Genomic DNA, 12,706 nt, shown 5'->3' on the forward strand with positions numbered 1-12,706 from the left:
TTCTTCTGGCATTATAACTGATACCATAAAGGAAGCTGTCCCAAAACACACAATTTAAGCTATTGATATTTAATGAAAATGAACTAGGTGGAGGATTTGATTTTTCAGTTAGCATGTTTAAAAAAACCACCTCTTTTAAATTAAACCCTACCACCCTGCTTCTTTGAGTTGGCTGGAAAAAGCGTTTATAGAACAGTTGTACTACGTCAAACCAATGTTCTGTCTAGCCCTGTTTTCTGTCTTCTGCCAGTGGCCAGTGCCAGGTTCTTCAGCGGGAATGAGTAGAACAAGTAATCATCAAGTAATCCTCTCTTGCCCATTCCCAGCTTCTGGCAAACAGAGGCTAAGGATACTTCAGAGCATGGTTTTGCATCCCTGCCCATCCTGTGTAACAGTCATTGATGGACCTACACTCCATGATCTTATCTAGTTCTTGTTTTGAACCCTGTTATTGTCTTTGCCTTCACAACGTCATCTGGCAAGGAGTTCCACGGGTTGACTGTGTGTTGTATGAAGACTTTTTTTGTTTTGTTTTAACTCTCCTGCCTATTAATTTTATTTGGTGACATATACACACACACCAAATCCTTTGTGTTATCAGGAGTAAATAACACTTCCTTATTTACTTTATCCACACCAGTCATGATTTTATAGTCTTCTATTATATCCCCCTCCCTCCCATTAGTCTTTTTTCCAACCTGAAAAGTTCCAGTCTTATTAATCTCTTCTTGCATGGAAGCTGTTTCATGTCTTGTAACCATTTTTGTTGCCCTTACCTGAACCTTTTCCAATTCCAATATATCTTTTCTGAGATGGAACAGCCAGAGAGGCACACGGGTGTGCTATGGATTTATACAGAGACAATACATTTTCTATCTTATTATTTAAACCTTAAACTTTAGCTAAAGTTATTGCATTTACTAAGCTGTTAAGTGGGAATGAAACCACTGTGGGGAGGCCTGCTGCAGAAGGTCTTAATCTTGACACTTCATTTTGTGAATTAACAGGCCTTTAGCAAGAAGAAAATCGAAGAACGGAAGGAATGGCTAACTAATTTCATGGAAGGCAGAAGACAACGGAAGCTACATGGTCTGCCAGAGGTAAATGGTTTTAAATACATTGAGGAATGGCGTTTCCTGTCTCTCCCTTTCCTCAGGGCTGAGTGCAGTTTCATTTTGGTATGTTAGAACAGTGGCGGGAGAGGTCCAGGTTGGATATTAGGAAAAACTATTTCACTAGGAAGGTAGTGAAGCACTGGGATGGGTTCCCTAGGGAAGTAGTGGAGTCTCCATCCCTAGAGGTGTTTAAGTCTCGGCTTGACAAGGCCCTGGCCAGGTTGATTTAGTTGGGATTGGTCCTGCCTAGAGCAGGGGGCTGGACTTGATGACCTTCTGAGGTCTCTTCCAGCTCTATGGTTCTATGATTCTATGAACATAGATTCAGGTAACTGGCAGATAGGACAGTTACAGTAATATTTGCAGGATTCTACAAAGCTGCATCTTCCTGCCCACTCCTCTCAGCTGGTTTGTGTGGACTACGATGTCGACTGATCAGTGATTAAGCTGATTTGATATTTAACACTTAACTGGGAATAGCTTTATAAACCAAGAAGCGGTAAATTAAACTGGACTGTGGGAAGTGGAATTTCATTTTTGTAGTGACAAGAACTGTTTGAAAATGACAGCCTTAGAATTTCATTGTTAGCTACATAAATCAGACTTTGGTTGAAGCAAGACCATCTTGCTGTGCCAGAAGATGTGGGTACAAGCTCTTTATGGCAATGTTAAATCTTTTGTCCTTAGGATTTTGTATATGGAAAATCCACGAGTTATCTGACATACAACGACTTCATTCACAAAGAGCTGGTTCTGTTCTCAAATTCTGATAATGAGAGATCCATTCCGTCCCTGGTTGATGGTAAGTTACTCTTAGATAGCAGTGTTTTTAGCACATTCTGCCAAGAACTTAATATTTGAATGCTTGCGTGACTGTAAGGGAAGCAATAGAGAATCTATCGGCTTGAATTCCAGACTAGGAATCCTCAGTTCTGGATTCTGTTCTCAGTTCTGCAGTTGATTTTTGTATATCCCTGGGCAAGTCTTAGACTGTCCTTCTCACTATAAAATGGTGACTAATGCCCACCTCTTCAGCGAGTGAGTACGTAAATAATTAGGGGGGTGAGTGCATAAGTAATTGTGGGGACTGCAGCTGAAAGGCACTGTAAGTGCAAAATATTGGACTGATCACTCAGACAAAGATCGTTTTTCCCAATAAAGGTTTGAAGCCTGGTCAAAGGAAAGTTCTGTTCACGTGTTTCAAAAGGAATGACAAGCGGGAAGTGAAGGTTGCTCAGCTGGCTGGTTCTGTAGCTGAGATGTCCTCCTACCATCATGGTGAGGTAAGAACCTACCCTGCATAATATTGAGGGCAGAACTGGATCAGTCTGCCTTGCTTAGATATTCTGTGAGGTGATGCCTCCATGTACTGGGCTAGTGACAAGTGTCTTGTAAAGTGATATTTAGGTTGAGATTTTTTTTCAAACATGTCTAATTCTGATTAAAGAGAATGGGAATTGGGCACTGAACCCCTTGGTGGCTTTGAGAATTTCAGCCTTACTGATCAGTGGCCAGGGTACTGGTGCTAGCCACAGAGGAGGTAAACAGGCATTCCTAGAATGTGAGGGGATTTGACAGATGTTGCAGGGCAATCCAGAGAGATTCCTCTTCCTCAACTTGGGACAGATAAAGGGATGTCTGTTCTAAAGGATCTGATATGCTGTCTCATCAGTTTCCATTCTTATTGGTTTGACTCCACCTAGTTCACCTTCCATGTTAGTCCTGCCTTTCCCTGTGCTTTGCGTGACTTGATCCATGTGACTGTCCTTTTGCACTCCATGGTTTCCATTTGTTTTCATTGCAGGCATCACTGATGATGACCATTATTAATTTGGCTCAGAATTTTGTGGGCAGCAATAACCTCAATCTGCTACAGCCCGTTGGGCAGTTCGGTACCAGGCTGCACGGTGGGAAAGACTCTGCCAGCCCTCGATACATCTTCACAATGCTCAGGTCAGTAGTAATGGCTTGTCACATTAGCATTTGGCATGACTTCGATGTTGGCTGCTTTTGAAGATTGGACTGCAAGCCCCTAGAATGAGAGAGATTAATGATCAGAAGCTTTTTTAGCTCAGGCATCTGGGCCTGTTCTTGCTACTGTGAATACTGCTTGGTTTTACGACTACTATCCCTTGTGTTATATGTCAACATCTATGTAAGGCTTAGAGTCACACTTGGAATCAAATCAGTTACATTTTGCTACTGCTTTCACACAGAATAGAAAGGCGTGAGATGGGACAAGGATGAGAGCAGGAGAGGAACGAGGTCTGAGGAGCTATTAAGAAATGAAGCTGTGATTGTAGAGTTAAGCTTAGTGTCCTTGTGGAGGTGCAGTTACATTGTTGTAAACCTGTTCCTTGAGTTCCTAGATGATTGTATTGATGTTACCCTGTTGAACATAAAATCTTCCTGCGACTTCAGATCTTCTATATTTGGCCTGAGGTTTAGAGATGCCTCGTTTGGTTGTTTCTATTTCCTAAACACAAGAACTTAGGCCCAAATCCTCTTGTCCTTTCTAGCCCGGTGGCGCGGTTGCTGTTCCCTGCAGTGGATGACAGTGTTCTGAGATTCCTGTATGACGACAACCAGCGTGTAGAGCCAGAGTGGTACATCCCTATCATTCCTATGGTGCTGGTAAACGGAGCAGAAGGTATTGGCACTGGCTGGTCCTCTCGGATCCCCAACTTTGATATCCGAGAAGTTGTGAATAATATTCGCCGCATGATGGATGGAGAAGAACCGTTGCCAATGGTAAATAGATTCAGTAGGAAATCAGTTACAGCTCAGTCCTGAGATTCTCGACTAGCTATTGGCACGTGTATCAAATATAAGCTGCTGAAGCCAGTGTTCTTCACTATTTAGCTTCCTAGTTACAAGAACTTCAAGGGTACAATCGATGAACTTGGGCCAAATCAATACCTGATCAATGGGGAAGTGTCCATCCTGGATTCAACAACCATTGAGATCTCAGAACTTCCAGTCAGGACATGGACACAGGTAGGAAACGCTGAATTGCCTCTAGGAAAATATGTTTGGTCCCATCGAACAAAAAGGGGACAGTTAACGTCAGAGCTTTGCTGCCTGGGAGACTCTCGATTTAACTTGCTTTAACTCTTTCCTCAGACCTATAAAGAGCAGGTGCTGGAGCCCATGTTGAATGGCACTGAGAAGACTCCACCACTAATAACAGACTATAGAGAATATCACACAGACACCACGGTCAAATTTATAGTGAAGATGAGTGAACAAAAATTGGTTGAGGCAGAGGCAGCTGGACTGCATAAGGTCTTCAAACTCCAAACAAACTTCACATGCAATTCCATGGTACGTGCCGGATTGTCGCAAAGGAGCCTCTGACCGAAAGGAGTTAACTGAAAAATCTAATTTAGTCTCAAATGCTTGAATAAAGACATGAAAGAGACGACTGTCAGCAGCCACGCTGATGGAATCTGTTCTCTTCATTTTTCTACCTTGCTCTTATGTTGCAATCGTAAAGTGCCACTCCATAAATATCTTTGGAGAGTCAGGATGCAGCCTGGGATATCTGGGCAGCATAAGATGGTGTAGATTTGATTTGTCATGTTAGAGGTGATCCCACCATTTTGTATTAATCCACTGGAGGTCCCCATATAGTAACAATGCCAGCGTTGACATTAGCATTACATGGTGGGGGGAGGTGATGATGTCCTGTCGTGATGCAACAGTTAAATCCCAAAGGGCAACGTTTTAACCCTCAAACATCCCCTATGGGTCTATAGCGTTTTTCTAGGAGCTTTGAAATTCTCTCCTGGTATGGTGGCTTACACAGAATCATAGAAATGTAGGGCTGGGAAAGGAACTCGATCTATCCTCCAGAGTGGGGCAGGATTAAGTATACCTAGACCACCCTCATAGGCGTGTATGCAAGCTGAGGGTAGTTGTAAAATGAGATGGTTTGAACTGCTCTGTTAATTATAAGACACATGTTGTGCCCCTCTACACTGTGGGTAGTTCAGTAGTTTTGAATGTTGACATCTTGCAACCGGAGCTCTAAGGCTTTGTCCTTTTCCCAGGTTCTCTTCGACTCTGTGGGCTTTCTCAAGAAGTATGAGACTCCTCTGGATATTCTAAGAGAATTCTTTGATCTCCGACTCCAGTATTATAGTTTGAGAAAAGAGTGGCTTAACGGAATGCTGGGTGCAGAGTCTGCAAAACTCAACAACCAGGCTCGCTTCATCCTGGAGAAAATTGAGGGCATAATCGTGATTGGTAAGCAGTCTCTGGTGGCGTTGGGTTCTAATCCGATGTCCTAAAACCAGCACACAAGTTCAGTGCTTTCCTGAAGTTTCTTATCTATTCAATTTGCCTTTAATAATTCCTTCCAGAGCTATCCTCCCTTTTTGATGAAATGCCACAGGAAACTGCTTCAGTCTGCTTCGTCTTGCTGAGCAGAGGCCTCCAGTGTGCATGACTCAGACTAGGATGTTACATAGCTCTCGGATTGTTTATGACAATCTGTTCAGAGATTGGACGATTTCCCCGCAATTGTTTAGCAAAACCAGCCTATCTCCTTCTGACCTAGTTGGGGCAAATGTACGCACGGGTGGAAATGGCAGAGTTTGCTTTTCTGTTTCTAGTCAGAGCAGATGATTTTAAGCCCAATTTCTTTCCGTGTTAAAGTTCAATGTTATACTCTGACCGGACTTACCTTTGGAATCGTGGCAAGGTGCAGCAACAATTGGGAGAATCGTGAGCTAGGCAGACAACTTTTCTGAGTCTCCCAAAGTTAAACCTCGACCAACTTTGGCACTAGTGTCCAAAAGAACTTACTTGACTTGACTGTGCGCATGTAACTGAACCTGTTCCAGATGTGCCTAGAGCCAGGTTCCTAAAGAGCAGCACTTCAGAGTTTATATCTGGAGCCAGCCTTGTTGAATGATTTTTCTCCTCCCCTGAAAAGCACCAAATACAGGTGCTCTTAACTGGCATTGTAGCAGCTTGGTGGCCTGACAACTCTTCCTGCTCATCCAGGGCTCTCCGTTTTAGTATAGCTGCAGGCTCATTTTGCATATTACTCTACAATTTGCAGGAAGGATGGAAAGACTGTTCCATAAGCCCTGTCTCATGTGAAGCTAGTGTCTGTCTCCCTGCCTGTGCCATCAGTGCCGGCCCAGGCTATGATCCCATGAATCAGTAAATGATCAATTTAATTCCCATTCTCTGAGCCACACAAACTTCAGGGTTTCATGAACTGAAATAAATGTCTGTTTGCAGAAAACAAACCCAAGAAGGAGTTAATTCAGGTCCTTATCAAGAGAGGGTATGAGTCTGATCCTGTGAAGGCCTGGAAAGAATCTCAGCAGAAGGTAACTCTTGTGTCAGCTTCTTGTCTCCCAGTCCAGCTGTCCTGGTTCTGAACTGGCTCCCATCGCCCTAGCAGCTGAAGACCTCCCAAGGGTTTGAAAACCAGAACTAACAAGAATAATGTGTTGTTCCTTTGTGGCACGTAGATTGGAATAGCCAGTGTGTTGGTGCGCGGCAGTGATCTCCTGCCTTTTTAAACCGAGATCGCTTTTTCAATTTAAGTCAATCCAGAATCTATTTCAGACTCCAATACCTTTGTCTCACCCCTTCTTCAAGGCCCTGCCCTACTGCTTTCCTTTTCCAAGACACTCACACCACTCATTCTGTGGAGATGGGTACAGAGGGGGACACATGACAGCAGAGCTCCCCTCTTCTGCCTCCCCCACCCTGCACAGCAAGCAGGAGGCTCCTGGGGGCACAGCTCCAAGGAAGAGAAGAGCAGTGGGGGATGGGGCGGCTGAAGAGCCTCCAGCCAAACGGCTCACGATCACTAGAGCCCTGCAGATACCCACCGCCCATTTTTGCAGATTCAAACTTTTGTATGTGGGCAGGGCTCTAGGGATCACCTGTCACAGGCTCCCAAGATCCTGAACTACTAGTTGGTGACCCCTGGTATATGGCAAGGACGGGCACAATATGGCCCACAGGCCGGATCCAGCCCACCAAATATTTCCCTCCATCATGCCACGACTCTCTGGGCCACTAAAAATCCTATGGGGCTCTCAGGCAGGCTGACTGCCTGCTGTGGTCCTGGCCACGCGGGTCCCGGAAGCAGCTGGCCTTACGCCCATTGGGAGAAGTGCAACCTGTCATCACCTACCAGAAGGCTTGGGGTGGCCCCCATTGTGAAAATTATTGCCCACCCCTGGTGTATGGCGTCCTTTTTGAGAGAGCCAAAACAAATCAACGTTATGTATTTAGTTGCAATGGTGATGAGGGCCCCCCCATTCCTGTGGCACTGAGTTCCATAGTCCAGGTACCAGAGCACAGTCCTATACAAACTCGCTTATAGAGGTGGACTGTTTAACTCTCTGTAGGGTGAAGAAGAGGAAGAAAGCGACAATGACCAGGATAACGAATCTGCTGCAGCCTCTGGCCCAGACTTCAACTACCTGCTGAACATGCCCCTCTGGTACCTGACTAAAGAGAAGAAAGACGAGCTGTGCAAACAGAGAGATGACAAAGTATGCTGGTTGGGGCTATTCTTCCAGGCCTAGAAAGGGAAGTGATGTTTAAATTCAAATGAGACTAATATTTCCCGACTGGCTTGTTTTAGGAAAGTGAGCTGGAAAACCTCAAACGCAAGAGTCCCTCAGATCTGTGGAAGGAAGACCTGGCAGCCTTTGTTGAAGAACTAGATGTATGTAGATGTTCATTGCTGACAGCTATAAGATCTTGATCTGCTTTGCTATCACAGAAACCTAAAGAATGCAACTTGAATGTGCTATATGAGCCTGACTTCTCCCTGAGCAGAGGTGTAAGGCATCTTGCTGGGTAAGCCAGGGTGTCCCTGACCTGGGGCAAAGAGCTGGAACCAGCAGAGAGCTGAGTAGGGAGCAGTAGCTGTGGGGTGGCATTTGGGAAAGGTGAGGGAAAGTCAGAATTCTGGAGTAGTCCGGGAAGGCCTGGAGGAGGAATGTGTTGGAAGAGGATACTGCAGACAGGAATCTGAGTCTGATTGGCCAGGTTATGTTCGAATTGTGGGCAATACACGTGCAGCTTTGCACTTACCTGGCCCAATTCTCAGAGTAGTAACCGGAACTGCAGCTCTGGCTTCAACAGCATCTTGCAAATAGCCAAGCCTGTCAGTCTGTGGAAGGCGTCCCATCCTCAGGGGATAGGAAATGCATTGCAAAGTGGTGGGGTTTTGGTGGAACAGGCATATTTTTCTGGCGCTTACTGTTTTGGTTTGGTTTTTTACAATCCCCTCTGCAGGCTGTGGAAGCCAGAGAAAAACAGGATGAGCTGGGTGGGGCACCTGGCAAAGCTCTCAAAGGGAAAGGGGGAAAACTAAAGGTGAAGAAGCTGCAGCTGGCTGAAGTCATGCCCTCCCCACATGGCAGAAGAGTCATCCCTCGAGTAACCGCAGAGATGAAGGCGGATGCAGAAAAGAAGACTAAAAAGAAAATAAAGGTAAAACAAGACACGTGAAAGGACTCTTCGGTGGGAGTCTTCTTCACCCAGCCTTTCCTATGAAATTGCAGTTTTGGGGTAGTAGGGATGTAAAATTTCAACTATTTGGCTAATGGAACAGTCAATGCAATTTGCATCAATTAGTCAATAAGGGCGCTTCTGCCTTTGAAGTGTAGCAACAGCCCTAGAGCTGTTGCTACATTTCGAAGGCAGAAGCTCTGCGGGTAGCAAGCGGCCAGCAAGGGAGTCCCCAGCTGAGCCCGGGCTCCATGTGGTGCTGCCACTTTGAAATGCCACATGCAGCCTGGGACAGCTGGGGACTTCCAGCTAGCCCTGGGCTGCACGCCGCATTTCCACACAGCACTGCTGCTTTGAAACACTTCCCCCCCCCCCCCCCCATTTGCTGCCTCTTTCTAATAGAGGCAGCAAGAGTGGGGGAGGAGTGACTAGTTGACTAGCCTGTCAGCTATCCTATAACCATTTGCTAATCAACTAGTCGTTCACATCCCTATTGGGTAGGCGAACGTGGCCCTGCACTCTGGGCAGAGATTAGGGGAAAGCTTTGCAGGGTGCTCTCCAGGCCAGCAGAGAATAGAACCCGTCACTGGAAGAAGTGTTTGCAGAGGAATCCTTAGAGACACGTTCTGCAGGCAAGTTCACTTCCATCTGGCCTTTGCATTTCCAGTGACATGATGTCTAGGTCGTGCGGTGGTGCTGTAGATCTTAACAGTCCGAGGCAGAGTTTTGCCTGTGCTATCCATTGTTGATTTAAACTATTTTCCTATGACCACTTGTAGTTATGCAGTTCAGCCAATTGCCACCTACAAAAACAGATTATCCCCTCACCTTTTGTTTGGGCTGTAGCTAATCATGGCTGCTTCCTGCACAGCCTTTTCCCTCAAACAGATGTTCCTGTTAACCTGCACTGTTTTTAAACACACCCTGCTTAGCGCTGCATCCCTCCACGCCCTTCCAGGGGGCACCAGTGGGGCATTGTTTTTGTTGTATTTGATGGTGGTCTCTTGCTGGTTAGCATACTCCTCTGCTTTTGAGAATGATCACACCTGATTTGCTTTGGCTGCTGCTAACCCAACCAGCTGTTTATTGCTTCATGTACTTTAATGTCGTATTTTAAACTGCTACTTTTTCCCAGTAAAAATGCTAATCGTTATCTGTATTCAGGCATTTTAAATATGGAAGAACCAGACAGAGCTCTCACGTCTCCTTTTATCTTTAGACTGAAAAAATGGAACTTGAGGCAGATCAAGAAGGAAACTCGTCAGAAGAGAAGCCTGCAAATCTCAAACAAAGATTAGTAAAGAAGTTTAAAAGTGAGGAAGGTAAATATTTTGTACGTGTATTCCCTTCCATGGGAAACCAGGACTGTTCCACATTGGGCTGTGTGAGCATGTCCAGGAATGGGGGGGTGGAATCGGGGGTCAGTATGCTCAAAAGAATTAAGCGAGGCATGTGCAAAAGGAGCATTGGTTGAACACATGAGTAGAACGTCCCTCCTACATTAAAGCCAGAACCTTTGCAGTTAAGTGCTTTACTGCTGACTTCAACTCAGACATCTCAGAGCACATGTAGATTAGCTGACACCTTGTCATGCATCCAACTCTTTCAGGTGCTAAGAAACAGTCCACTTTGCCATTCAAGCCCATAAAGAAGAAACGAAACCCCTGGTCTGATTCAGAATCCGATTCAGAGTTTGATAGTGATGTCGTCCCTCCGCGGGAGAGATTGAATCGTCGGACAGCAGGTGAGCAATGCCACATGGATCAAAATGGGCACTTAATGAAGGGTGAAATGGAGCTTGGCTCCTTAAGGCTTGGCTACACCGATTATAGAAGCCCCTTAGTCAGATGATCCCAGCAAGAAGTAATTTTTAAGCGGATCATTTATTGTGTAATACACAAGAGCTAGTTAATTCCATTATTCAGTCATACATCGCGGCTCAATCTGTCACACAAGTGAAGGGGTAGTAATCTTGAGCAACCTGAGAAATGTAACTGCAGCGTAACTATTTTATAAAATCAACTCTTGTTGGTTAGCAAGCCCAGATCTGTGCCGGTTACACTGGCTTCTGTCCTAGGCATAACCTTCAACATCTCAGCAGATTCTTGTGGTTTATTTTACCCCTTTCTTGTAGGTAAAATGATGCAGATAATTGAGAAACCCATTTAAAAAGTTTGATGAATTCTGCAGCTAACCGACGAATCGCATCTTTTTTATTTTGTTAGCAAAAAACTACACATTGGATTCGGATTCAGATCTCAGCGATGCAGATGGAAATTCTCAGTCGCAGGAGGTCAATGACGAGGATATCCTCTCAGAAGCACACTTACCTGAGAAGTCTGCTCCCAAAGCCAGGGGAGCCTCCAAGTGAGCCACTTTCTGTCCACCGTGACTACCGTAGGGGGGTTATGTTGAATAACAAGCTACATGTTTTCTTTTTGGATTACTTGGATTACAAGTATGTGGTGGGGTTTGTGTTCTAGGCAAACCAGTGAAAAGGCAACTGAAGAAGAATCCGAACCACAACAGGTGCAAAGTGCTATCTCTAGTAAGTATGTGAACTGAGTAAGAGCTCTTGGGTTTGCCTTCATACCTTGACTTCTTTCAAGTACGTGGGCACCCTCCTGTTTTGATACCTGCTAGACACTGACAAAGCAGAAAGGTTCTATAACAAATTGAAAATCTCTTTATGGTGGGATGTGAATTGATCAGAAATAAGCTCATTCCATCTTGTATTTCCAGTCAGACTGAAATAGTAAACGCGTAGCCTGTTGAAATTCACTGTCCATTTTATTTGCTCAAGTTCAAGTCCAGGACGCAGATGATGAAAATCTGAGTCAAACTTCTGCAGCCCCATCTATCTCTGCCCCTCTTAAGCCTGGAAAAGCTGCGCCCAGAAAACCTGCTGCAGGCAAGAAAACTACCAGCATCACTAAGGGTAGGTAAAGTTCAGTATTCTGAAACTGCAGAAAGTCATTTAAATGTGTTTGTTGCTGTTTAATTTGGAAACAATAGGGAGCCGAGGGGTTTGCAGGTTACAGGCCAGAGTATTGACTTGAGGTGTTAATGATTTCAAAAAGTATCTGGAGTGTATAGCAAAGGGCCTCTTCGGTCACTGTCATATGTAAGGGAAAATTCCATTTGTGGACATACTACTGTTTGCTCTTTCCATCTCTGCTTAACGATGCGTGTGAGCCTAGAGCCAAAGTCACATGCTTTTGGGAGGGAGCATCTGAATTTGGGAGCAAGAAAAGGGAAGGCTTCATTGAGTTCCCTCATATCTGGGCAGGAGGGAACCAAGCAGAGAAACAGGAAGCCAGTCACTAACCCAAAGGGTTAAATCAAGAGTGGGGAACCTCAGGCCCTGGGGGCTGTATGCAGCCCCCCAGCTTGCCTGGATCCGGCCCCTGAGGCTCAGCATTGGGGGCCCACATTGGTGCACTGACTGGTTCCCCTGCTACCCACTTGCAGAGCTGGAGCACACTAAATCTAGCCTGGGCCCACCCTAGGCTCAGGTGTGCAGGGGGAATGTGGGGAGTGTCTTTCTCCTTAGTCAGGGGCTTCTCACTTGTGTGCGGCCCCTAACTGATTTTCTGTGTGTCGGCGGCCTCTCACCCAAAAAAGCTTCCCCGCCCCTGGTTTAAATACTCCTGTTGCAGTTTCAGGTGCGCAGCCTTCCATCCTGGACGTTCTAGCCAAGAAAAAGGCAGCCCCCAAAGCCTGCAAGACAGCAAAAGCCAAGGCAGGAACTTCAGACTCCAGTGTTGACACAGCAGCCCCCAAGAAGCCAGGCCCCACCAAGGGGAAGAAAGCCACCACCAAAAGGAAGCCATTTTCAGACTCGGATTCTGATTCTGACTTTGGGTCCAGGCCTCCCAAGTCATTTGCAGCTAAGGTTTGTATTCTGCCGCACAGAGGTGCCCCTGCCATACGTGTTTTAGAGAATGCAAGCTCTCACTCCCGGACGTGGGGGGTGTAAGAGAAGCCCCCATGTCACTCCTTTGCCTCCTGCTGGCCTTGGGGTATGTGGCCAGAGGAAAGCAGGAGTCTGAGATTCTAAGCCACACCTATCCCAAATGCATGAGCCTGGGCACCAG

The 12,706-nt window shown here is 45.7% G+C and overlaps 1 protein-coding gene across 2 annotated transcripts in view; it reads left to right on the plus strand.

Moving 5' to 3' along the window:
• TOP2A (DNA topoisomerase II alpha) overlaps window positions 1-12,706 on the plus strand; it is a 32,120-nt gene that overhangs the window by 17,879 nt on the left and 1,535 nt on the right. For both annotated transcript variants that reach the window (XM_014569098.3, XM_075911134.1), the window contains exons 17-34: window positions 1,008-1,100; window positions 1,803-1,917; window positions 2,277-2,398; window positions 2,920-3,068; window positions 3,635-3,866; window positions 3,978-4,112; window positions 4,239-4,439; window positions 5,168-5,363; window positions 6,369-6,460; window positions 7,496-7,642; window positions 7,735-7,818; window positions 8,394-8,591; window positions 9,829-9,931; window positions 10,219-10,353; window positions 10,835-10,976; window positions 11,093-11,157; window positions 11,413-11,547; window positions 12,269-12,504. In XM_014569098.3, the coding sequence (XP_014424584.3) occupies window positions 1,008-1,100; window positions 1,803-1,917; window positions 2,277-2,398; window positions 2,920-3,068; window positions 3,635-3,866; window positions 3,978-4,112; window positions 4,239-4,439; window positions 5,168-5,363; window positions 6,369-6,460; window positions 7,496-7,642; window positions 7,735-7,818; window positions 8,394-8,591; window positions 9,829-9,931; window positions 10,219-10,353; window positions 10,835-10,976; window positions 11,093-11,157; window positions 11,413-11,547; window positions 12,269-12,504 (2,580 nt within the window). The remainder of the gene's footprint in view (window positions 1-1,007; window positions 1,101-1,802; window positions 1,918-2,276; window positions 2,399-2,919; window positions 3,069-3,634; window positions 3,867-3,977; window positions 4,113-4,238; window positions 4,440-5,167; window positions 5,364-6,368; window positions 6,461-7,495; window positions 7,643-7,734; window positions 7,819-8,393; window positions 8,592-9,828; window positions 9,932-10,218; window positions 10,354-10,834; window positions 10,977-11,092; window positions 11,158-11,412; window positions 11,548-12,268; window positions 12,505-12,706) is intronic.

Source organism: Pelodiscus sinensis, chromosome 29, assembly GCF_049634645.1.
Source record: "Pelodiscus sinensis isolate JC-2024 chromosome 29, ASM4963464v1, whole genome shotgun sequence".
In the NCBI taxonomy this organism is placed as follows: domain Eukaryota; kingdom Metazoa; phylum Chordata; order Testudines; family Trionychidae; genus Pelodiscus; species Pelodiscus sinensis.